At 39.0% G+C, this 25,268-nt stretch overlaps 2 protein-coding genes and 1 long non-coding RNA gene across 8 annotated transcripts; 1 reads left to right on the forward strand and 2 right to left on the reverse strand.

Annotated features, from left to right (window-relative positions):
• Positions 1 to 1,999: 1,999 nt before the first annotated feature.
• Positions 2,000 to 6,842, reverse strand: ccr7 (chemokine (C-C motif) receptor 7). Its single transcript, XM_028019180.1, has 3 exons — positions 6,731 to 6,842; positions 5,782 to 5,828; positions 2,000 to 3,285 (listed from the first exon to the last, which is right to left on the reverse strand). The coding sequence occupies exons 1-3, from the start codon at positions 6,744 to 6,746 to the stop codon at positions 2,179 to 2,181; spliced, it is 1,170 nt and encodes a 389-aa protein (XP_027874981.1). The 5' UTR covers positions 6,747 to 6,842; the 3' UTR covers positions 2,000 to 2,178.
• A 3,364-nt stretch (positions 6,843 to 10,206) lies between these two features.
• On the forward strand, positions 10,207 to 12,455 carry LOC114145061 (uncharacterized). 2 transcript variants are annotated; one of them, XR_003595606.1, is made up of 4 exons: positions 10,207 to 10,390; positions 10,772 to 10,880; positions 10,990 to 11,125; positions 12,324 to 12,455. It is a non-coding gene; the product is annotated as an uncharacterized LOC114145061 (long non-coding RNA). The 2 variants fall into 2 exon arrangements; XR_003595605.1 differs by lacking the exon at positions 10,207 to 10,390 and having other exon boundaries at positions 10,468 to 10,880.
• Positions 11,319 to 23,642, reverse strand: LOC114145060 (SWI/SNF-related matrix-associated actin-dependent regulator of chromatin subfamily E member 1). Of its 5 annotated transcripts, none has more exons than XM_028018405.1 (11): positions 23,401 to 23,637; positions 21,632 to 21,682; positions 21,467 to 21,510; positions 21,088 to 21,186; positions 18,716 to 18,796; positions 18,263 to 18,394; positions 17,850 to 18,021; positions 14,951 to 15,123; positions 14,740 to 14,841; positions 14,093 to 14,354; positions 11,319 to 12,503 (listed from the first exon to the last, which is right to left on the reverse strand). In XM_028018405.1, exons 2-11 carry the CDS (start codon positions 21,636 to 21,638, stop codon positions 12,298 to 12,300), a joined length of 1,278 nt encoding a protein of 425 aa, XP_027874206.1. In that variant the 5' UTR covers positions 21,639 to 21,682; positions 23,401 to 23,637; the 3' UTR covers positions 11,319 to 12,297. The 5 variants fall into 5 exon arrangements, with proteins under 5 accessions (XP_027874206.1, XP_027874205.1, XP_027874208.1 ...); XM_028018404.1 differs by having other exon boundaries at positions 21,082 to 21,186; positions 23,401 to 23,635; XM_028018407.1 differs by lacking the exon at positions 18,263 to 18,394 and having other exon boundaries at positions 23,401 to 23,642.
• Positions 23,643 to 25,268: the final 1,626 nt, after the last annotated feature.

Here is a 25,268-nt window from a genome sequence, read left to right on the forward strand (position 1 = left end):
CCGCCTGTAGCTTTGAGATCAGTTTGCTAAAGTATTAAAAAAAATTTAACTTTTTCACATTTTGCTTTTTCCACAACCATTTTTCAAAGTTTTTGAGTGTTTTGGAGTGCATCTCCACTATGCATTTATAGGAACTAAATGCTTTTTTTCCCATTTCTTTGCAAAACATTTCAAGCTCTCTGTCCCTGTTAAGGACAAACATCCCGCAGCACAATGTCGTCACTACCATGTTTTGCTGTGGGAATGGTGTGTTTAGAGTGATGAGTGTTGTAAGTTTCCAACCACACATACCCTTTTGCATGTGAGCCAACAGATTTAGCTGTGGATCAGTGCATCTCCTCCAGAGTTACCATAAACCTGTTGGTGTCGTGATCTGTGTTTTTCTGTGTCTATTTTGAGTTTCTGTGTTTTCCGAGTCTCCGTGTTGTCCTGTCTTCCCCTTGATTGTTCCCAGGTGTGTCTCGTTCCGTGATTACCCTCTGTGTATTTAACCCCACCTGTGTCCTTTGTTCCTCGTCGGGTCCTTGTCGATAGTCGTATGTAGCGTCTATTCTGTCAATGCATTCTTGTCCTTTCGTGTAGCCTGTTGCTACCTGTGTTGAGCCCTGGTCTTCTGCTCAGCAGTGCTGCCTGGCCTTTTGGACTGTTTATTGGACTGTTCATCATTAAATATCATCATTTCTCACTTCAGCCTGGGTCTGCTGCGTTTACCTCACCACCATTCACCACCACTTCATGACAGTTGGTTGCTTCACTCATTATTGTCCTTCTTGGCCAGTCAGTCCATTTTGATGAATATACATAATCTCTGGGTGTTTGGGTTTTGGCTTTGATTGTGTTTGTGCTTTTAACTATTTCTGAGTTCTTTATTATTCTTACAGTGATCTTCATGTATTCAGTTGTTAATTGCAGCCATTAGGGTTTTGCCATATCCGTGAGTTTCTGATATGACAGAAATATCAGTGAAAGTTTTCGTTCTCGCCATATCAGTGAGCTGAGTTTCTTGGCTTATTCTTGGGTTCTATTGTCTGTGCGTTTTAGCTCATAAATAGATAATTATCTTAATTGATTTGGAATTGTACTTTTGCTGCTTAACGAGCAGCAAAAGTTTAGAAATTAAAGGTTAAAAGTTTGGAAATCATTTTATAACCTAATCTTATATTAAACATCTCAATAACTTTATCCCTGACCTCTGCTGTATTTATGGTGAACTTTTTTCCATATTTACTTATGAGCAGCTTTCTTCAGGTCTATCTCGTGAAATCCAAGTGAAAACCTCTAAAGTTGTTTTAAAATGGCAAAGATGTGAACAAGTTAAAGGGGTGTAAATGTAATGGCATGGATAATTATGTGTATTTGTTGATCTAATGTTACTTGTAAACTAAACACCAGCATGTTCCTATTTGGTGTTTTATTTCCAGTCAGTATCTTGTGTTTCTTTTGTTGTCTGTTTTCCCCTTTCTCTTGCCAGTTACCGCTCCTATTCCTTTTGGCGTCACTCCCACTTGTATGTATTTTTCCTTTTTGTTAGCTCATGCTTTGTGTTAGTTCTTGTTTTGTCCTGTGCCAGATTCAGATCCTGCGTCATCCGTTCTGGATTCCTGGTTTTTAGTTACCTGCCTGTCAGCTTGGGATTTGTTGAAGCTAAATAAAAGTTCCTCTGGAACAGCGATGGTTAAAAAAAACAACAAAACAAACAGGTAATTAGTAAAACAGTGTCTGTCACCTGCTTTACAAAAATGATATTAGCTATTTTCATGTTATTTGGAAATGGGCTGCTGTAAAAGATGTGGGTTTCAAATGTGTGTGAGTGAATTTCTATTTCTTCAATTACTGTTTTTTTCTTCATGCAAGCTTGTGACATCAGCCTATGCAGCTGATTTATTATAATCTGCGGTGGACGTCATGAGGGTTTTGGTCTTATTTTGGAATTTAAACTGAATGCACTGAAAACAGCATAAAGAAACAGTTTATTTATTGAGTATACCAGAAACTTCACTTTCCTTTAAAATATGCATGTTTTTATAAACAACGAGAACTTTCAAAATACAGTCTTTTTAAACAAATCCCTGAATAAGACAAGCCAAAAGGTAGCATAACTCAAACAACTTGCAATTATATAACTTCTGCTATGTACATGGCAAGCTGATAGGCTTCGACAAAATAAAACAGTTTGTATTAGTCCATTTCAAGCATTTTGCATGTGGGGTTGACACCTTTAGGAGCGAAGGAGGTGGTAGTCTCTGTGTCAAGGCCAGCTGAGCTCCTCCTCCGACCGCAGGTGTATCTGTAGAACCTTTCCTGGCTCATGCAGCCAGTTTCCTTCAGCAGCTTAAGAACATCATTGCGAAACTTAACACCGATGAAGGCATAGACGAAGGGGTTCAAGCAGCAACGCAGAAAGGCCACATACTGTGTGATATCAGTGGCAAACAGGAGACTTTTGTCGTATTCACAGTTCTTTGTTCCTCCGGCTCCTATGTCGATTGTAGTCAAGAAGAGGACGACATTGTAAGGCATCTGGGAGACCAGGAAGACTATGACAATGGCGAGAATCACTTTGATGGCCCTGTTCCGCTCAAAGCTGCGAGCCTGGCAGAGCGTCTGGATGATGCAGGTGTAACAGAAGCTCATGATCAGGAGCGGAACGAGGAACCCCAACACAATCTGGCTGGCCTGGAAGCCAACTCGGAGCTGATCGTTTTTGATGGAGAACAGAGAGCAGGTGTTGTTGCTGACATTGGTGTACATCATTTCTGGTAGGGAGCAGATCAGCGCCATCATCCAGCTGGCAGTGGAGGACAACTTGCTCAGAAAGACAGCCTTTGAGCGAAGGCCGTGGGTGGAGATGGCCTTGGCGATGGCAAAGTAGCGGTCGACGCTGATGAGTGAGAGGAGGAACATGCTGCTGTAGAAGCTGACCTTGTAGATGGTGTGCATGGCTTTGCACAGAAAAAGCCCCAGCATCCACTCTGCCATGGAGTTGGCTGCCCAGAAGGGGAGCGAGAGGGCAAAGAGCAGGTCAGCGAAAGACAAGTTGAGCAGGTACACATCTGTCATGTTCTTGAGGCGCTTGAAGTAGAAGACAGTGGCGATGACCAGCAGATTCCCAGCCACTCCCAGCAAGCAGATGACGGAGTAGAAGAGTGGCATAAACCAGAGGCGAAACTGCCGGTTTGACTCTTTGTCGCAAAGCAGAGGAAAGTCATAGTAATCCTGGGACGAAGATGAGTAATCAAAATTCTCCAAGAATGTTGTATTTTCCAGGTACTCAGGCATGGAAGACTGCAACCAAAGAACAAAAAGTGATATAATGAGCTTTTCAGCAAATCTTACTGGTTTAATGCACTTTTAAAAACTCACTCCTTCAGAGGAAATGACACTTACAAAAGGAAACACAGGGATTAGTGCTGCTAAATCTTTCAGTGTGGATGCAACCTCTACAGGTGGATCTTAATGCAGTGTCATTAGACAATAGTCACACCATTTTGCACTTTACACACTGATTCTAAAATATATTTGAGTGTTATTTTTTTGTGTTCTAGTCATAATAATAATAAGACCCAGAATAATAAGGCAAAACAGTTTTCAGAAAGATGTACAAATATTGTTACCTCTTGTTAATGTACTGTTCCAGTGCACACTTGAGCAGGTTATCTTGCAAATTTTCACATTTTGGTTCATGCCCTTTATGTGGTCTAGTCATCCATGCTACATAGTTTTTCTCCAGACGCTTGGAGTTCAGGCCCAAATGTTCTGTTCTGGTTTCATCTGACCAGAGAATTTTGTTTTTTCTTGTCTGACATTTTCCAAGATGCCTTTTTGACAAAATTCAAGCAGGGTGCGATGTTCATTAAGTAGTGTTTCTGTATTCTTCTCCCATCTCCACAAAGGAACACTGGAGCTCCACCTTTGTGAACATTGGGTTCTGGGTTGCCTCTCTGATCAAAGACCTTCTACTGCAGTTACTCGGTTTGTTTGAGCAACCAGATCTAGGAAGGGTGCTGCTAGTTACAAACTTTTTTTTATTTCCAAATAAAGGCGACCTATGTTCTGGCATACACAATTATGAGAGGTGTTCGATGCTGGTAGAGTTTCTTTTGTTTATTCTGCGTCATGTCCAGTCAGCTGAATTGTCAACTGGTGGACTTCAATTAAATTGAAAAAGCATCTCAGCGATGATCAGAGAAAATCAAATGAATTGGAGCTCACTTTTAAATTCAATAGCAAAGGGTGTGAAGACTTATGTGAATATTATGCTTAGCTGTCTGAAAACATCCTTCCAATCTGTGGAAAAGGTGACGGTATAGCAATACTTTCCGACGACATAGTAGATTCAAATTTAACAGATAGGTTTGTTTATTTTAACCATGCAATTCTAAACATAGGAAAATCTGATTCAATAAACAAAGAGTGGTATAATCCAAGGATTGATTTCTGTTCATGTTTATGGTTTGCAACTAGTGAACACCCAAAATTTAGTTACTCAAGTAAATTGATATTACATAACGTCAACAAAAACAACGCTATGTGACAAAAACAGTGTTACGTTCTGGCATACACAATTATGAGGAAAACGTCTGACATGACAGTTCTTCTGTATACAGTCATTGATCCACAAGAAGGATGAGACAAACAAGATTACTGTTTATCTCACAGTTTTGTATTCAAGCATAACAGAATACAAACTTAAGTGGAAGGAAACATGCAGACACAATAATGATAACAACAGCATAGAGAGGATTGTAAACCAAAACCTGCTCAAGATTTTGGAGGAGATTCACAACGTTTGGACTGGGGTTGGAGTCAGAGCTTGAAGAGCCATCATACAGAGATGTTCATAGACATGCGCTACAGCTGTCACATTCCTCGTGTTTGGCCATTCTGAACAACAGACGGCATCACAAGTCTTTCCTGATCCAAGGAGAAAAAGGACATGATTGTTGTTTAGTCATCCAAAGATCTCTTTTCAAGATGAAAGCCTTGAAAAGGCTGGTAACTGGTAATCAATTAAATATCCCAGAGTCAGGAGGAAAAGTGGGGAGGTACAGAATCCATGCTGCTTGGAGTAGAATGTGAAGCTTACGGAGTAAGAAACGATTTAGGGTGTCATGTCATCTGCAGGTGTCGAGCTGCTCTGCTTTCTGAAGTTCATCATGTCATTATCAACTAGGCAATTTTAGGGCATTTCATAATTTCTTCTTTTGACGAGTTTTATGAAGTTGCTGGTTTTATTTTATAGTAAGAACATTTGTCCACACCTGCTCACAAAAGTATCAGTATCTGCTTTAATGAGCATGGCACTACTGTGACTGACCAGCAAGAGAAGTATGAGAGACTCCAGACCAGAAAATATAGATGAATCAAAGATTTCTAGCAGAGTTCCCCCACCTTCCTTTGTAGCTCAGCAGTGCCACATCTTGATCACCTTTATGCTACGCAGCGTTGATACAGTAATTCATGCAAAACATAAGTCTTGGCCAAATATTGTGTACACATTACAGTACACTGACATGCTTTTCAGTAGGTGTGCTAGTACATTTTTGTACGCATACAACAGGTTTTTGTCCTGCATAAAATTTCAATCTTCTTAGAGGTTGTATTTTGGGTTTTCAATTACTGTAAGTTGAAATCATAAATTGACATAAATAAGCATTTTCAATCTACTGTATACAATATGTCAGTTTCACTTTGTGGACTGAAATAAATTAACTCCACAATGATATTCTGATTTATTGAGATGTACCTGTATACATTATTGTTATTTAGAATTTCCCTTACCTTTGTTGATATATTTCTCAACATGGTTGTTTGAAGACTTTGGTTATCTGAAAAACACGTTGAGAAAGTTTTGTAGTTAGGCGGCCGCTCAGTGTCTAGTACTGGACTTCACTAATTATACGACAGATCTTTAAACTCAAAGATGTAAGTTTGTCTCCTAAGATTTCAGTCAAAGAAACGTGTCATGTGAACATTATCTGATAACATTTTCAAGAGTATCTCTCTCTAATTTTCCTAATTTTCCCTTAAGCTGGGACTCTTCCCTCTGTGGTTAGTTCTACTGACTACAGTCAAAATTCTTTGTAGGCACATAATTCACAGGTTTCCCCTTTTGACACCAGTGAGATTCATGGTGGTACTGCTGTTAGAAGTTAGCAACTTTGAGCCCAAGTAAAAAGATCAGTTCTTCTTTTTTTTAATTTTCATACAAAAATACATTATCACAAGTAGCTCAGTTTAAATCTTGCAAAAATTTGGGGGGGAAACTTCTCATTTTGCAAATGAGTATAACTACAACTAAGAGAAAAATTGCTTTTACAACTTGTATATATAAAGCCATTGTTACATTGCATTTGTATATGTAGTGGTATTTTACAAATAATACATTGCTCCTCTGTTAGTTCATAAATGAGGATAAACGAAGCCAGTTTTTGCTCTATTTTATCCAAAATCAATAAAATGAACCATGACAGAATCTATAGTCATACATATGTGCAAGGTTTTCTGAGTTATCATGCTTTTTACAAGCACAGTTTGTGGATTTAACTCTTTGCCTCCTAAGAATGGCAACTAGCAGAACAATACCGGCATTAAAAATGAGAAGTGATTAACCAGTTTCATCACCAAATAACAAGAAAAAGTCATTCGAAGGTTGTAAATAACCAATCAAACCCAATCATTCATCACCACAGCATATGCACCCATCCTTTTTAACTGATAAGGTACTTACCACCAACAGTTGGCATATTGACTGAAAGCCGCTCACAGTGTGACACGCAGAGTATCTGTGTTTGATGGTGGTTTCCCTTGTTGATGAAAAAAAAAAAAGCTGCATCTCCACTCATGAGAAATGTTTCTTTCTCGGTACCCTCAAAAATCATGTGAGAACTCGTCTAACCACAAACTCCATTTAGAAAGAGAGCAAAGCACATGCTGCTTTCCATTTAAAAAAAGAGACATTTAAAAACACAGCTTAAAGTCTAGTCAAAATATGTTTTTTTATATCCATAGACACAGCCTCATGCAACAAAGAGGATGCAAAGATTTACATTTGAGTCGAGATAAATAAATAAAAAATAGGACTGCTGAGCCAGATAACATCTTCACCCAAGGACTGTGGAAGCATCTTGTGTGTATTTAATTCAAATAAAAAAAATATTTTGTGTTGCTTTTGAAAGTTCCTTTGCCATGATTCATTGTGTTACTCTTGCTTTCATATAAGCTATTACCTGACAAACAGCAGGTGCTCGTATCTTGGTATGAATCATACGCAAATGAGAAACAAGCTGCTGTTTAAAGGATGCTAAGATCACACAGAGCAGAGGGGGGTTTATCTCACTGAACTCGCAAACAATGTGTTTGTATTTTAAGAAGGAGGTTTGGTGTGGCTGTTCAAAAACAGTATTAACCACTATGAGCTACTGTTGTGCATGTGTAATTCTTTTCCCCTGTTTTGCTGCATCTTTTAGTTGTGTTTGTACTGGACAGCAGCAGGAACCTTGCATGAATTAACCTTTCAAAACAGACTTGCACAGGCTGCTGCACACCTGTGCCTTTGTGGTTTGTGTTTTCTGCTTTCACTTGAGGCAGTTTTAACCACAGACCAAAAAAAAGGAAAAAAGTTTTAGTGTAAAGCAAATCATTCACACCTAACGCAAATTGTAGGTTAAGATTATGGTAAATCTGATCCTAACAGCTTCGTACAGGCACAAACGGCTTACATCTCCAGTCAAATGTGTGACTTTCCTCGAGGCATCGGTGCTGAATTTTGTTACATGCACAAGTGAGCACACTTCTTGTTCAGTGTTGAAAACAGGAAATCAGAACAAATCCTTTTCATCTAACCAACTTCCCTTACCTGTACTGTGCAAAGGATAAGCATACTCTTTGCAAATACCCTGCATGCCACAGTCAGAGACAGATGTAAACCACTGAGCTCCCAGAACCCTTGTTTTCGATCATTAACTGTCTGGGTTAAAAAAAAAAATTTTTTAAAAGTAGGTTACAACCTTTTTTTAATCATAAGATTATAAACATCAAAAATCCCCGGTAAAAGACATTTAGTTCTTATCACGTGAATGAATTGGTTAAATATAACACATGACAAGCCACAATATGTATTACCTCATGTTAGTATGAGTTTTATGTGCAAGAAATACAATAACAAACTGCTGAAAGCTAAGTACCCAGACAGGTCATGTGACTGTATCACCATGATTACAAAATCTGATGACTTTACAACAATAAAGCCATCTGGTTATATTTCCCAACCAATCTTTTTGTATGTTTCTACTGGCATTTTGATGATTTATTGTTGGTGATGAACTCCAAGTCTTTGAGATTGGAAGGCCTACCTTTCCATTAGCCCAGGGGTGGGCAACTCCAGGCCTCGAGGGCCGGTCTCCTGCAACTTTTAGATGCATCTCTACTTCAGCACACCTGAGTCAAATAATGAGGTCATTAGCAGGACTCTGGAGAACTTGACTGCACTTAGGAGGTGATTCAGTTATTGGATTCAAGTGTGTTGGACCAGGGAGACATCTAAGATTTGCAGGACACCGGCCCTCGAGGACCAGGATTGCCCACCCCTGCATTAGCCTAATTTTTTTTAGCTCCCTCCTCAGAGTCTCTATCAGTCTCAAGTCAGGACTCTGGTTGGGCCACTAAAGATGTTAGTATTTCTTTCCTATAATCACATTTTCCCCTTATGAATGGGAATTACCTTTTGTTAAATGGGATGAGACAGGAGGATACAAAATGTCACTGATGTGGCACAAAGGCTTAAAGTTTTACCGTGTGACTACATCAACCATAATATCAGGAGTAACATTGGCAAGAATGGTCCTCTTGCCTTGATGTTGCCTTAATGTTATAAGCTACCAAATCTGCATGTTATGCACACAGCCTTACTTGTGGTCTGTCTTAGGTGCACAATATGTGCACTGTACTGTCCTCACATACTCATAGGCTCCAAAAACAAAGACTTGCTGTTGGAACCATTGGGTTCCAACCACAAGGACACATGTTGCATTTATATGCACCCACTGATTGGATGAACAGGGTACTGTGGTATCTAGCAAATTCCCACAAGTGATGGCATTCTAAATGCTCCAACCCTTTGGTGGAGAGTTCTCTCAAAATGGGTGAGACATGGATATAGGATGTGTACATAGGAACCTAAAATCTTTCTCCATGTCTCCCCAAATTGTGATAACAGCAGTAATATGACCAAGATTAGGACCTCTTGCCTCTGGGCTCTCATAAAGTCTGGATGACATGAACAGATTGAACAGATGGTGTTTGTGCCGCTATGAACCCACCAGTTTCAACAGCTGGACACTGTATACCCCACATGCAAAGCAACTGCACAATACAACCACCCGATCTGTCAAATTCCACCAAGAGCTGGTAATGCTGTGAAATGAAGTTACCCTCTTTGACTGGTGACTTTCAGATACATCTTTGTTGGACGACTTTTGCTCCACTTATTTTTGCTCTGTTGGAACTTCGTTTAAAACCGTTATAAAATTTCTTCCTTCTGTGTACTTAGCTTGTTTTTCTTACATTTAGTGAAAGCAAGTTCAAGTGACATTCAAAGTTAAAATGTTCAGTCCTTGTATGCTAAAACTGGAGAAACCCAAACACAGAATATGAGTAGTAACACAATGTTACACATAGTGGGGGGTGGGTGTTGATTGAGGCATGTTTTGAAGCAACAGGCAGCTGGTTCTTTTATAGTTAATATGTTGACTGAACCTGGCTATGGATTAACATTTTTGATCCAAAAATATGGGATTTTTAAAGTTTTTTTAAAGTTGTACTTTAAAAAACAACTGACGTATTGTTTTTTAAAGTACAACTGTACCCAGCAAATCGAAGTTCATAATTGCTCACAAAGACAGACTGAGTTCACAATATATATTTTAACAGTTCCTTAAAATATAATCCCATTATGTTTTAATGAATAATATGTAAGCTTTAACCATGGCCTAAGACATTACTACTTGGTCCCTGAGAAGAAAAGGAAAGGTGTGAGGAAGACAATGTCAGACAAAAGAAAAACAAAACATGCAATAAAAAGAGCAAATTAGTAATCAAACTGAAAAAAAGGAAAACACATTAGTAAGTTCAATAATGGAAACCAAGCAAATACAAAAGGTCAGGGGTGTAGAACTGGAAAGTTCGTGTCCAGTTCTACACCCCTTTACAGCAGGATCAGTCCAATCATGGTTGCTGATTGCACTGTCCAATCAGCAACAGAGGCAATGGAGAAGCGGCCCAACCAATCAACGACAAGACAAGACAGCGTCCAGAGCGCTGCAGCTTTAAAACAGCGTGCAGACAGTCACGTGCCTAAAACAGAGCGAGAGCTCATTAATTGTGGATTCAGGTAAGATAAAATTAGGAACTGAATAGCTGGTCGCTTACTCAGGAGCAGAAACGCAGCCTACCCAAGGAGGGAGCGATTAGCGGGCGGGAACTAGGCCACAATAAACTCCAGCTGCAGCTAAAAACGTCAGCAGAGCAACAACACTAAACACATGGCAGGTGTAGGACCCAAAAACCAATTAAAATCCCAGACACTGGTTGTAAAATGGCACTTATGATCTCAAATGAGCAGATCAAGAACACGAGCCACCCACAAAGCCGACATGTAGCAGCAGGAACATGGACACACACACCTTAGCAGTGTTCTCTTACCTCCATGTGATTGATGGGCGGGGGAGACGCCCATCAATCAGAGGTGCTTTTCTGTCTGCATCTGGTGCAGAGTGGGAAAGGTGTACTCAACAGAGTAGCATCAGAGGACACAGGACAGGAGCTTCTGAAAACAATGGCGGACAACCAGCATCATGAAGACCAAGTAGCACGACAGACAGGTGAGACAGAAAGTTGTGGGAAAATTTAAAGTAGGATTAGTTTGTAAATCAGTACTCTAAGCTTAGGAGACTCATAGAGCACCACTCAATCCTTTATTTGAAAATGTAGGGAACATCTGCAAACCAGCCAACCAAGGCATGACGATCAGCCTAAAGTGAAAAACCAGCCAATGAGAAATTGACCCAGAGGAGCAGCCAAGACGACTGTGGTAACTCCTGAGGAGCTGCAGAGATCCACAGCTCAGGTGGGAGAATCTGTTAACAAAATGACTTAAAAGTGTTTTTTATGAAAAAACAAGTTGAAAGAAATGCATTATTGGAATAAATAAACATTTTTGATATTTCAAGTTACTGAGATAGATGCACCCGAGGAGCTAAATTGTATTTTAAATGTATTACCAATTCGGACATGTTTTCCAAAACAAAGAGACAGCTGTATTTCAGGGTAGAAAAGTTTATTCGTATAAATATGCAAAAATGAAATTCATCTTAAGACTGCATGTTAATAATGAGGGTTCTAACCGTTTTACAACATGAAAATTCACGTTTAAGCAAACCTCGTTACACCATGTACACATTAACTGGACATGTAAAAGATTCCTGCTAAAAACCGCAATACTGATCAAAACAAACACATGTTCTAAGCATACTGCTTTTGATTTGATTGGCAGCCAGCAAACTTTAGAACACTTTAGCATTGTACAGCATCAATGATCAGATGATATATACTTAAAGACGAGCTGTACCTAGAGCACCCAATCCACAAGTATAATAAAAATGCTGATAATAAATAAAAGAGTAACTACTACTAAATGACTACAAACTCCTGAGACAATACTGTTACTGTAATACTGATACAGAGAGTAAACAAATATTCTCCTGCCAAGGAGATGGTCACTTAGCTCCACTCTTAAACAACTTCTTTTTTTTTTTTGACCTGCAACATGCAAAACAATAGAAGCAACAATGGTATTACAACACAAAGAACAAAGTTAAACGTAACACTGAGCAATTTTGTTTGTCTGCCAGACATAGTGCTAGAGATATGTTTCCATATGTGCTGATGAAGGGCTTGTGTGCACTCTTCCAAAGAAGCCGAAAATATAGTGCCTTCACATGGGCTTTTGTGGCAAAATGTAGCAGCCATTGATTTTAGACAAGGTCATTGCTTTGTCGACTTAGAGTGCAGACTTTTTATTATTATTATTATTATTATTATTATTATTTTATTCACTGTGTGTCTGCAAGTTTTAGGTTTATAACCTCAGCTGCAGCCTCAGGCTTGTTAACCAATCAGCCCGTCTGAATGCTGCTTTCACACTTTGACAACAAACATGAGATTGTGCAATTTCTGTAATCAGAGAGTCAAACAGATGGAGTGGCAGCCCTGCGGTTTCCACCATGTTTGCTGCTGAGCTCAGTGGGCTGCCCTTGCCTTGCCAGGTCCCTCTGATGGCTCGCTGGTCGTGGCGTCTTCTGTCTGCGCAGAGGTGGTCTCTGAGCCTGTGTTGCTGTCGCTGGTTCCCTCCTCCATGGCTCCCTCAGGGACGCTCTCCTTGTCCTCTGACGCTCCCTCCTCACTGCCTGGATGGGCCTCCATCTCCTCTGAAGCTTTTTGCTTTACTGCATTAGACAAATAAAATTAATTAATCAATATTTTCAAATTATTGCTTAAGTCACATCTCTTTGCTTACTAAAAAAAAAAAAACAGTGCTGCACTACATGGAGATGGAAAATTCATTTAAATGGCTATTTCTTTTCTATGTTGACTACAGAAACTACTTAAAACAGTAACACCAAATATTAATCTCCATACTTTGCTTCTTTCTGCTGCAAGTAGAGTAGAGCTGAAACAATCAAATTAATTCTGATGAATCACCAGTTATCTTAGCAATCAATTAACCACTAACTAATATGTACTCAAATAAATTTAATTTGCCAAAAGAACAACATATTCAGAAAAGCAATTAAGCCAAATCTGTACAAAAAATATATACATTAAGATAGAAAAAAACTTTTGTTTGTGAATATGTTCTTTCCAAAACTCCTCAAGCGCCACAGTTTTAGCTTCACCTGGTTCAAATTCTGTAAAAACAACAACAAAAAAAACATAAGCACTTTTTTGCATTGTACAGCATCGATGATCAGATGATATAAACTTAAAGACAAGCTGTACCTAGAGCACGCAATCCACAAGTATAATAAAAAAAACAAAAAATAATTAACAAACTGTTCACATGTTGATTTTAGAGGTATTTTTAAGCTGCAGCTGCATCCTAATCAAACATACAAAGGGAAATTAATTAGTTATTTATTTCATTCTATATTGAATATTGTATAAAAAGTCTTCATTAAAAAATTTGCAAACTGTGCCTTTTTTATCCAATTAGTCAATTAATTGTCAGAATAATCAACAGATTAATCAATAACTAAAATAATTATTAATTGCAGCCCTAAAACAGAGCGTTAATCAGTGGAGCAGTAAAGACGTCAATAGAATAATAACTATTTTTAACCAAGTTCTCCAAACATGATGAAACCACAAACGCATGGCAGAATGTGACCAGGTCAGATGATATCAAAATGTAACTTTTTGGTCTGTATGCAATCTGTGAAAGAAACCCAATACTTGTTATCACCATGAACACACACGAAACTTGGTGGTTACAGCATCATCCTGTGTGGATGGTTTTGGTTATCCTAGAACAAAACCAGTTAAAGATTTAAAACTTGAGACGAGGACAGGACAATAACCATAAACACACAGCCAGAGCTAAGAAGACACTTTGAACTAACACTATTTCAATCAGTACATGTGCAAAGCTGCTAGAGACAAACTGCAAAAGTAACTTTCAATTGATTATTGGTTAGGGTATAAAATATCTAAGGTATTGAGTTTGCACTTCACACCACTTTGTGTTGATCTGTTGCATCAAATCCCAATAAAATGCATTGCAGTTTGTGGTTGCGACGTGACAAAATCTGAAATTGAAATAAATTCTTTTTGCAAGGCACTGTGTGTCATTTCGTTCTGCTTAAAGTTGTTAGGGAGTGTTGTTTTCAACTACGTGTTGAATGGAAAAGAAAACATTAGACTGAGACTCCTTGTTTACAGGTACTACTTCTTGAATGAGTCAGTTTGGTATCAGGGTCACGCCATCTCAACTGGGACATCCATGAATTACACACAAAGTTGCATAAAGGCTGCTCACCTGGTGGATCTGCAGTATTCGACTCTGCGTCCTCTCCTTCCTTGCTGCTGCTGTCACTGTGAGAGTTCTGCTGAGACTTTTTGCCATGTGTAGCACAAACATGTTTTTCCTCCTCTGCCAAGACGCAGGTGGGCGCCTCTCTCGCCCCTCGGTCCCCTGCATCCTTCTCCCGTTCTGCCATCCGTTTACGTGCTGCCTCTTCTGCTGCAGCAATCTCCGCAGAGATCTTCTCCATGTCCACTTCCACCTTCATGCAGCACAACTGGACAGAGAAACATGTATGAGAAACGTGTTTGCTGTTGCATGTGGACGCTCTGCACAAAGAGACTGTTTACAACAAGATAAATGAAAGTTTAAATTGGATAACTAAAACATGTGTTGCTGCATGTTGTGTCCTCAAGGAGCTCTTTATAGGATAAATGGCGCCACCTGTTGTAAAAGCCAAATGCTGCATTCAGGACTAATATAGGGCCCTCAAACAATAAATGACAGCAACAGCATTATAAGGACATGTGGATGGAGTTAGCCCCAGCTGTGGGCTGTAGGACAGACTGAGACTGGCGCAGGGCCCAAGCTGCATGCGGCATGCAAACTGAAGCTTGCGTGCAAGTAAGCAATGACCTGATTTAATGTAAAAGATGCCATACCCTTTTGAGCTCATTGTTGAACGACTCCGTGGCTTCAATGAATTTTCTTTTCTTGTCCTGGTGGCGGTCTTCAATCTGAAGCAACTCTGCCTCCAATTTTCTCTGCGAAGCAGGACATCCAGGCGCCACAGTTAATAAAATAATGAGTCAATGAAAGCAAAGCTGTCGCAGCCAGAACGCAGAGTTATACGACACTGCGGTTTGATCTCACCTGATGCACCATTAGCGACTGGACCTGACGTTTGAGGACCTGCATGCGGGCGGTGGTGACGACGGACCGCACATCTGGGACGACGCTCTCGCTCAGGATCTCGCTGATCAGGCGGTGGTTGCGCTGGAAACGAGCAGCAGCTGTGTGTTTCACAGAAAAGCCGTCGTCGTAGTCTGAAGACAACAAACAAATTGGGTTGCTGAAGTGGCTCCAGGAAATACAGGTCGATCCGTATCAATGTCCCATTAAATTGCTGAAGGTACACTACTGAATGATGCTAGAGCTACTGTGTCCAAAAAGAAGGCTGATGTTGCTCGGTATTTGTAGCGTTTTAGCTGAGAACATGGTCTTCTGCGATTCCCACGATGTGGGGGGAAAAAAAACCTGAAAATAAATCGCCCTTTACTGCAGTAGAAAAACCCACATTAAAATGCTAAAAAGAAAAATCCCAACCTTTTAATTGGAGCATATTAACTCAGTAATGTGCTAAAGATAGTCCAAAGTTTTCTTTTACATTATCTTCCTTCTAGCTTTTTACCACAAGTTTTTAATAGGATTTACAACGCTACTTGGAAATGGAAGACGGTTGATTTTGTAGTTTAAATGATTTCTACATATGATTCCCTACATATGATTCCCTATATATATATATTTTTAGCCTTATATTGATTTCTTCTTATGTTTTTTGATGTGAGATTTTGCTACTGCAAGAAATATGTAAGGTTTCTGAACATTCACTGGGCATCCCAGTAAATATATATGCTGTTATATAAAGATACTTTAAAGGGAATTGACCTATTATTGTTGCTGGAGTAGGACAAGGAGTTAATTATGGGTCACTGTGTGAAGACAAATGTTTAAGATATGCTCTGTAGTCGTAATTTATCAGCAGCTGTTCTTTATCCCGAAGCAGTCCTTAGATCACAAGGTAGCATTCTGAACAATTAAGGCACGTGATTATTTATTTTTAAAAAATCCCTAATAACCCATTGACCTAATTACATATTTAATCTAAATACAAATTAAACTTAAACAGATTTTTTTTTTAGCTTTGGCTCGTGAGTCAAATGCTTTTGTAGCTCACTTTAATGCCCTTCCCGGTACACAGTAAGCTTTCTAATAGTTTTTGGCATTTGTTTTGACTAATTATGAAACCTTGTTTTCAAGCCAAACCTCTTAACATACACTACCTGAACATGCAATTGCAGAAAGTTTGTTTCAGGAGCAGAATTTTCTCCGTTTTAGGGGAAAAGACTGAACATCTGGGGTTTATTGCTTCTATATGTCATGTTTTGATTCTACATGAATCATAAAATATCCATTCTGAGAGACAAATGACACAACAAAGGAAAGCTTTCACTGCATTTGTCAAGGCAAAAATAATGTTGAAGATGAAAAAGCAGTGAATGAATGCAATGAACACTATGTACTTTAAACCAATCATGAAAAATCCTCAGATTTGTGACACTTTAAAATGAATAAAGTTGTGACTTTGAAAATCTTTTCAGACCCCTTCAGCAGAAACACTAAATTATGGTAATTACTGGTATTTTAACGACCTTCTAAAAGATTTCCAAGTTAATAATACTTATGTGAAGAGTACTCTACATGTATGTAAATGTTATAACACCGCTGAGCACTTGCATCATCATATTATATTATTGATGTGTTGATTGCTTTGGATTTTGAAGGCCTTAATTACGCACGGTGTTGTAGTTTTGTTTGGTTCACTAGTAACCACCCAATGTTGTTGCTGCTGCTGTGCAACAACTGTGCAAATTTGAAGCTTTGACAACAACAAAGTACAAATGAGTCGCATATGCCAAGATGAAAACTTCAAAGAACACATATAGGAGCTCTCCCACCACAACAGGAAACACTCAAGAGGGGTGACAGATTCTAAAAGTATTGTGTGGGAATTAAGCTTTTCTCTGGTTCACAAATTCAGCAGAGGTACGTCTCAATAACGCGTGGGAAACTCATTCAATATCATCCCTCATCATGTCCTCATTTTTTTCCCACCTCAGTCTGCTGGAAGCATTCAAGGTGTTAATAAAAACAGAAACATTTAAATGTCTGGGATTAGTGATTAAATTACACCCAAGACAAAGCTACAAAACAATTTACCTGGCTGCCTGTACGAGCTTTCGAAAAGTTACAACCTCTTTTGATGGTTAAAGTGAAAAAAAAAAAAAAGAGAGAAGTTGTTTATAGAAAGAGATTAGGAGCGGATTATCATAAAGGGTTTTATTAATAAAACATAATCCGTGACTATGTTGCCACCCGGAGAGCTAAACCTTATTTAATTATTGCCATACGTGCAGCTTGTTCAGTACGTGACCCGCTGGGATGTCGACTTTAACTTTTTTTATGGTCTGGGGTGTTTCTAAATAGCAGCTGTTTTATCTGTAGTTTTCCTGCACATCATTAACTTCTACTGTAACCCAGCCCGACCCCAGACAAGCATCATTTCCTGGAGGTGGGTGTAACTCAAATGTCTTATGCTGTCTAAATCTGTGCGTGTGTGTGTGTGTGTGTGTGTGTGTGTGTGTGTGTGTGGGTGTGTGTGTGTGTGTGTGTGTGTGTGTGTGTATCAGACTTTATGACAACAGACAAAAGAATGTAAATTTGGTAATCATGTCTAAACCGATCTCAAGAATGTAAACACTGGTGCACAACTAAAACAAAATTTGTCTTCATTTGCAACTTGAAGGAAAAAACATTTCATTTCAAAGGTAGAATTACATAAACTGAGGATGGATGTAGCAGCGTAGGAGGAGAGAAAGAGACTTTCAGGGAGTGGAGGCTTGTAAATCTGTGTGGTCGGGCTGCAATAATTACAGCTCTGTCACCGTGCCCTAAACCTTGGGAAACAAAGCATTTAACTGAGTGGCCTTACCGTCTGGATCCTCTGCTGGCTGAATGCTCATATAAGGCTCGCCCTTGTCCAGTCTGGACTGCCTCTGGCGACTCTCCTCCTCCAGAGCGGCCTCGGCCCGGCTTTTTGCGTTGACATACGCCAGGTAAGCTGGTGAGTTGTGATAGGCCTTCATGCTCTCGTTATACTCAATCTACAGCGGAAAAGATGACAGGAATGACACCGGAAAAGCAAAAAAAAATAAAAAATAACAAAAAGCAAGCAGACTCAACATGTGGTTGGCTGTTTCAATCAGCAAAGAATAAACAAGAAAAGAGGTTTTACTCGTGACTGGTAGAAAGAAGGAGCAATGTCTGGGGTGACCCACAACCTTTGGGGACACAGCTACTTGTCACCCACCAACCCCATAGACACCCCCCTGTAAAACAACCAACCTTCTCTGCTTCGTAGTCATTCAAATAATCCTGTTTCTCCTCATCAGTGAGGTCCCTCCACATTCCACCGATTATCTTCCCAATTTCCCATAGCTTCAGATCAGGATTGGAGGCTTTTACTTGATCCCAAACCTGGTGATGAGAACCAGACATGGGTGTGGGGTTGGGTTGGGTTGGAGGGGATATAGGTGGTTATCTCTTTGCAGAGAGGTCACAAACCAGAGGAGGCCGTGTGCTTTAAGTTCCATATCCAAAGTGGATAAATCCCACTAGGATGTTGACACTCCTACCTAATCTCTGGCTTCACATCTTACCTTGCTTACCAACTTTAAACATCTGAAACAAAGGTGCATCTAACTGAGTTTACAGGATATCTAAAGAAAATAAAATGAGCCTGTCAGTAGCACACACAATGATGATTAAAAAAATTGTGATTTTAAAGAATGTACACACCTTCCGACTGTATCTCATGTAGGGCATCAGTGGCTTATCAGGTGGTTTTGGGGGCTTTGGGATGTTTATTCCAGAGGAATTCTTGTAAAACAGAAACAAAGAGTTCAAGCTTTTTTGCGCAATGAGATGAAGTATTCAAACATGACTTGTATCTCTGAATCTGACTACAACAGAATACCAGTGACCAGAGATTTTCCAGATTTGTCGTGCACTATAATCCCCCTCTGCTACCTACTGCTGATCAGCTGGCTATAATGAGGCGACTACACTTTTGCCAAGTTTACAAGGAGACCTGGAAAACGTTAAATCAACTTCAAAACTTTTCCAGACTGTGTAGAAACCCCTGGATGTATACCCTAACAACCTAATTTAATCTACTTTGACCATTTGTGAATAACAACCTCGACAATTATCCTCTAAAGCTTTGATGATTCTCCTATTGTTACTGAAAATATAAAATGTCACAACATTTTTAAAATTATCCTGCAGAAACTTAAAACAGAGAAGAATGGAGCAAATGTGAGGTGCGGGCTTATTAAACCCACATGTGACGCAGAAAGAGCAATGTAATTTTGACAGTCAAACCTTGACACTAGCATGTTATTTCACGTTGGCCAACTCAGAGCGTGACGCACAACAAGGATGAACCTCGCAGAGAAATCTGCACCATCTGTATTTAGTTTAAATTTAGATCAAATGTAAGGAGGAGCTAGCTGAAATTTAGGTGGGAAGGTAACAACTTATGGGAAAAACAACTCCAGAAAACTATTTTCTTACAGGTCCTTAGACTTAGCAATGTATCCTCTCTGGTAGAACAACGGCTAGATGAAAGGGTAGTGATTGCAGTTTGAGGCTAAACTAAAGTTTATTTGGTAGCTGAAAGCTGATATGGAAGATCTCCAAAGAGTCTCTCGATACAGAAGAGGCCTTTAAAACTGTCACTGTAAATTTGCCATTAGAAATTGAGCTGCTGTGCTGCTGTGCTGAATTGCTGCAGTATTTTCACCCCATATTTCAGTCATATTTAATTTAGAGCTCAGAAAATAGTGTCATTTGGTGAGAAAACGTCTGGAAAAGTGCCCCGATATGACTTCTGCTGTGAGTTTCGCCTTATGAATTTATTGAAGAAGTGCAGCGACATCTCTGATGGATGATCTAACCATTCTCTGAATTCTCCTGAGAGAATATAGTTAGTGTCCTTTCACACTATAATCATTTTTGACTATCTGTTGAATTTACTTCAAAAGATTAAAACATTAGTGTGAGGTTTAAAAAAATTGTTTTTTGATGTACAGTTTGCGCTGCAAGATCAATGAATCTGGTTGTAATGATTGAATCTTTTCACATATTTGATGCCTTTATTGTTTTGTTTATCGTTACCGAAAGAAGAATTAATAAGAATTTCATTAGAAGAAACATTATAATATGAAATGATAACCCAGATGCATCCTCATTATACATGGGCTGGTTACTAGTTTAAAAACTGCTAAATTATTCTGTCATACTAATTCAATTATACTGAGATGCCCAAGACCTATATTTTCACTGGCTGTATGGTGGCTCCATTACCCCTGTTGCTGCACACTATCCATCAGCTGCCTGAAATAAATTCCCCGCTAAACTGAGGTACCATAGTATATGCAAAATAATTTTATACTGGCCCATGCCTATTGATGAGATTTTGTTACAACTTTAGTGAACATCACTTAATTCTTTCAATTAAGTTTTCACAACAATGTCGCCTCGGAGCACTTTTAGAAGACATGCACATCTTTAACAGTTGAAGACTGTGCAGAAATCAGGGAACTGGGCTGCTTATGAGAAACTTTAAAAAAAAATCTAATTTAAGCTGAGATTAGCCCATAGCGAGACATAATGCCATTATCAGAGTCAGCCAACCACCTCTTGCATGCAGCGACTAAATTATTGCTCAGCAGCCAGGGCCATGTTGAGCAGCAAGTCTGCAATGCCATGGCAACACTGAAGGCATGGGTTATTTAAGATGGCTGTCAGAAATGCAGAATTAGAAAGGAAGGTGCGATCTGAATGGACACAGATGGACTGTTTTACTGCAGGTTTGACTGTGGAATGACGCATATTTCCAGTTCAGTCTCAGAAATGAAATAAGGCAGACATCTCACACGAATTACCCAGCAGCATTTTACTTTTAAGGAGATGTGTAAAAAAAATCTTTCCTTCTCATTGGAACAGAACAAAAAAAAAATGCTGACACTATAATGATGTTTGTAAAGTCTTGGTTTAATTACTAATCAAAGTTTCACTGGAAAATAACCGATGACCGGTCTGAGCTTACCAATTGATTAATATACCGAGTCACAATATTTTTACTTGGTTCATATTCATACCGTTACCCGACTGTTGCTGCTTTGGCTCCCTCCCAGTCTGTAGTTGTTGTAGGCCAGATGACTGTAAGGGTTGTACCCCACAAACCCGGGTGTATTGGGCATTTGCTGAAGGAAACAAATAAGACATAATCATGAATGAGAAATGACATAACACAGGCAGTGAGGGGATTTAACACAAAAAAACAGCCCATTACATAAAAAAGAAATGAAAGAAGCAATTTTATGGTGGTTTGGGAGGGTAAGTAAGTAGAAAATATGCAAAACAAACTTTCATTAATGCTACAAGGAAAACAATTTCCAGAAGAAGACATTTATCATTAGTCTGTGTGTTTAAAGATGTAACTTTACCATGTGGTACTCATACTAGAGCAACCTGTATACTTACAGTTGTTGGGGCAGGAGGCGGCGGGGGGGCATAGGATGGTCTCTCTGTTGTGAATTAAAAAATAAATAAAAACCAGGAAAGGCTCAATAATTAGGACACTTTAGTGATTCCATATTGTCTCGTAAAGGTTGTCTCTATCAGTTACAATTATTTCTAATTACTTACTAGACATTTTTGCAGCGAGACGGTGGTATCAGTCAATTCCAGTCATTGAATCTGAAATGTGCAAGTTTGACATCATGACAACAATTTATATTGTAGAGATGATGTGACATAAAATAGTGATGGATGTTTATTTAAAAAAAGCACAAAACAGTTACATTCGTGCTGGGTTATTAAGACACAGACATTACTCTAAATTTCAACATCAAAGCACTTTTTTTTTTCTTTAAGCAATTTCAGACAAAGCAATGCCAGGTTGGGATAAATATGTTACCAACAAGAGCTACTAGCATGCAACCAGTAGATGCAACATACACAAATCAATTGCTGAATGCCCTCATTAGCACATTTTCTTCTTTTCTGCACTTTACCAAAATATCCTGTACTGTCTCAGGTAAACCACAATCACACAAAAAGCTTCGGTTTTCCTGCTACTTTCAAATAATGATTCAAGCTACCGTGTTCTAACTTTAATCTAGCCAATACAATAAATTCCTTCCTCTTTCCAGTATGTGTATTAGTTTGCTTTACTGGTGGAATCAGAATGTCATTAATGAGGAAATTCAAGCATGTAGGAGAAGGGATGCAACAAAAGCTGCAGAATGGTAGCTGGACTTAGGTATCTCTGAGCCACATTCTCCAGGGAATATTCCTACTAAAACTGCATTTTTTTAACACGACAGACTCACAATGTTTGATTATTTCTGTAATGGTCTGTTTGCTCATAATATTAGTAAAGCAGGTTTTTGTTTTTTAAAGAGAAATCAGAATGAGCTAATATTGGTATCATCGGATTTTACGAAAGAAAAAATGAGATTGGAAACTAGTCCATCTTATAGTAGCAGTGATGTGATTTGTAAGGGATATAAGTCAAAGCCGTTGTTTATTATTTCTCTTCCATACAGTCTGAGTTTAGGTCATTCAATATGACCCACTCACTTTGTGAGTAGATGGTCCATTCATGTCTAAGCACACGTCTGTAGGAGACCTAATGAATGTGCCCTAATATCCTTTCTAAGTACATTTTATGACTCTAGACATACAAAAAAAACAAGATATTGTGTTAGGTGACTTTTTATATTTAATATGGCACCCTAAAATAAACAAGCAAAATCCCACCAAGACATGGTTATAAGTAAGGATTCATTTAGTGTTCTTTAAATTTAAAAAAATTCAAATTGTGATGATTAATTGGTTTTGGGGTGACCATCTCCCCCATCCCAAATTTAGGATCCCCCACCTCCTAATCCGTCAAAAGAAACGCTACGCCCCTGTGCCAGTGAATCAGCGTTGCTTACAGCCTAACATCGCCTCGGACTTAAATGTTTAAATTGTGAATGTATTGGAATGCTTGTTATTGTGCAACAGTTTAATGTTGACTGGTTGTCATTGTTCTCAAAACGGACTAGCTGGAAGTTAGCTATCACGCTAACGTTCGCCAGCAACCGACAAGAGCTAATGCAGGAATTTCTAGTTAGCTACTCAAAAACAAACGCCGACTACATGTTCACTGACGGGCTGCTTTATTATGTATCCTTTGGATTTATTGTGATTATAATTGTGCCACGTTTAATGAAGCTAATCAGCTAACATTAGCGCTAACTAGCTAATAGGTTAGCCACCTCAATGAAAAGAAAAGGACACCTCCAGACACGGTAACAGCATGCAGCGTCAAGTCGAACCGTCCACAGACACGTAAACTAACTCGGATTCAAGTGGAGGCAGAAAAAAAAAAAAAGCCAGCTTGCTGCAATGACAGCCGGACAACTCACCACTACAACCTTCAGCCCCCCACCACTATCTTGTGGGTTTCACGGAGGGGGCTAACCATCTAGCTGAGAAGGGAAGGAAAACATCCCCCACAATAAACGAATGAAATGGGGTCCTCTCCTATGATTGCTGCAGAATCCTCCAGAATGCACCCCCACCCTAGCTCTCTCGTGAGAACACCCGTGCCTCGGCTCCGCGATTGTGGCAATCGCCCTAAACTCATAGTGCTGCAGCTCTCCCTCATTAATGTTACTGCAAATAGAGATATTTTCTCCTTGGACATAGCCTTTCAGTCAAAACATTAAGGAATGTATCGATAGCTTGTTTGTTAGACTCTTTGTCATGTGATTTCTGCATAGAAAACCATGATCTGCAACAAACATATTCATGTTCAAGTGTATCTGAATAAATTGAAAGTCACTGAGAAAGTTCATTTGTTTTAACCTTTTTAAAATTTCTTGTAAATAGTCTGTTGCAGTAGTATTACAGCTAATGAAAACCTTGCAATCATGCTTCCTAACAATTAGAATTAAAGTTTAATGAGGAAAAGACTTTAGTACAGATATGTCAACCTTCTAACATGGTAAGCTTTATAATTAGTGGGTCCAGGGCCCTTTGGCACAATTTATTGCATTAATGCAGTGTTGCAAGAAGGGGTGGGTAACAATATAAATTTATCTTGGCATTGCAATTAATTTCTTTCCAAATCAAGCACGGAAATCAATATTGAACCAGATCAATATTGAATAAAATTGTGACCCAAAGAACTGAATTGAATTGTGAGATTCTTAACAACACCCAGCCTTAGTTTGCAAGGAAGCCCTGTTGCTTTAATGGTGACCAAGTCTGTCTCTGTTGTTGGGTCCACTGCTCATGTTCCTTTGACCTGACTCCATTGTTTCTCTATGGGGGATAGGTCAGGCTTTTTATTGGTCCATTATACAACGACAATTAAATCAGATATTGGTATTTTTGGGAATGTGGACAGGTTGCCAGCACCTGCTGGAAAATTAAATCACTATCTCCATAAAGCTTGTCTGCAGTATGGAGTTGCTTATAATTTCCTGGTAGAGTCCTTTACTAACTTTGAACTTGATAAAAACACAGCTGACTACCAGTCCATTCTTAAGCAGCTTAATTTTTCTGCCTCTGCATTCTTCATTGATTTGCAAAAAGCCCCGTCCTTTTTCTCTTTACCTCAGGTAAGACGCTTCTGACATGATCTGGTTCAGGTTTGGTTTAACCCAAGGAATGCTAATATAATAACCAATGTCCTGGATACATCTTGGACACCATATAAAGTCCTGACCAAATTCCTGTCCTCATAACATCATACTGCCTCCACCTTGTTTTATCATGGGAATATTGTGCTTGGTTATTTGCTTTAAACAAATAAGAGTTCATAAGTGGCAATTGAAAGAAGCAAATAATGCAATTAAAAAAAACTGAAGTGGTTTAAAAATATGCAAACATAGTTGGATAGTCTGCATAGTTCTTGAGTCTTTCCTTAATAGTATTCTCCCAAACAGAGTGACTTTTTCAAAAATATTTTGAAGCATATCTAAGTCTTTAGCTGTTTGACTGTGTCAACATTTTGAGGAAATTTCATTCAGCAGTTTACTGGAATGCTCGGATTGTCTGCAGGCAATTGCACCAGTTACATGAGCTTGATGCGCCTATGTGTCTGTGTGGTGACTCTCGAAACTGTGCCTCCAGCTGCAGTTCAATTGACCTTTGTTTTACAATTCTTGCCTGTCCCTGCAATTGTGCAAGTTTTTCTACCACATTTTGCTTCCACCAAACTTTCCATTAGTGTCCTTAGATAAAATACTCTTGGAACAGCTAGCTTCTTTAGCAATATTCTTTTGTA

The sequence above is a fragment of the Xiphophorus couchianus genome, chromosome 5 (assembly GCF_001444195.1).
Source record: "Xiphophorus couchianus chromosome 5, X_couchianus-1.0, whole genome shotgun sequence".
Lineage (NCBI taxonomy): Eukaryota > Metazoa > Chordata > Actinopteri > Cyprinodontiformes > Poeciliidae > Xiphophorus > Xiphophorus couchianus.

What these genes read in the sequence shown, in the direction of transcription:
- LOC114145060 (XM_028018404.1), bottom strand. An exon ending in CGCCTCCTGCCCCAACAACT is followed by an intron (nt 21,187 to 21,466) that starts GTAAGTATACAG and finishes TGTTTCCTTCAG; the next exon opens with CAAATGCCCAATACACCCGG. An exon ending in ACATGAGATACAGTCGGAAG is followed by an intron (nt 18,395 to 18,715) that starts GTGTGTACATTC and finishes TCTCATCACCAG; the next exon opens with GTTTGGGATCAAGTAAAAGC.
- ccr7 (XM_028019180.1), bottom strand. An exon ending in TGAGAAATATATCAACAAAG is followed by an intron (nt 3,286 to 5,781) that starts GTAAGGGAAATT and finishes CTTTGGTTGCAG; the next exon opens with TCTTCCATGCCTGAGTACCT.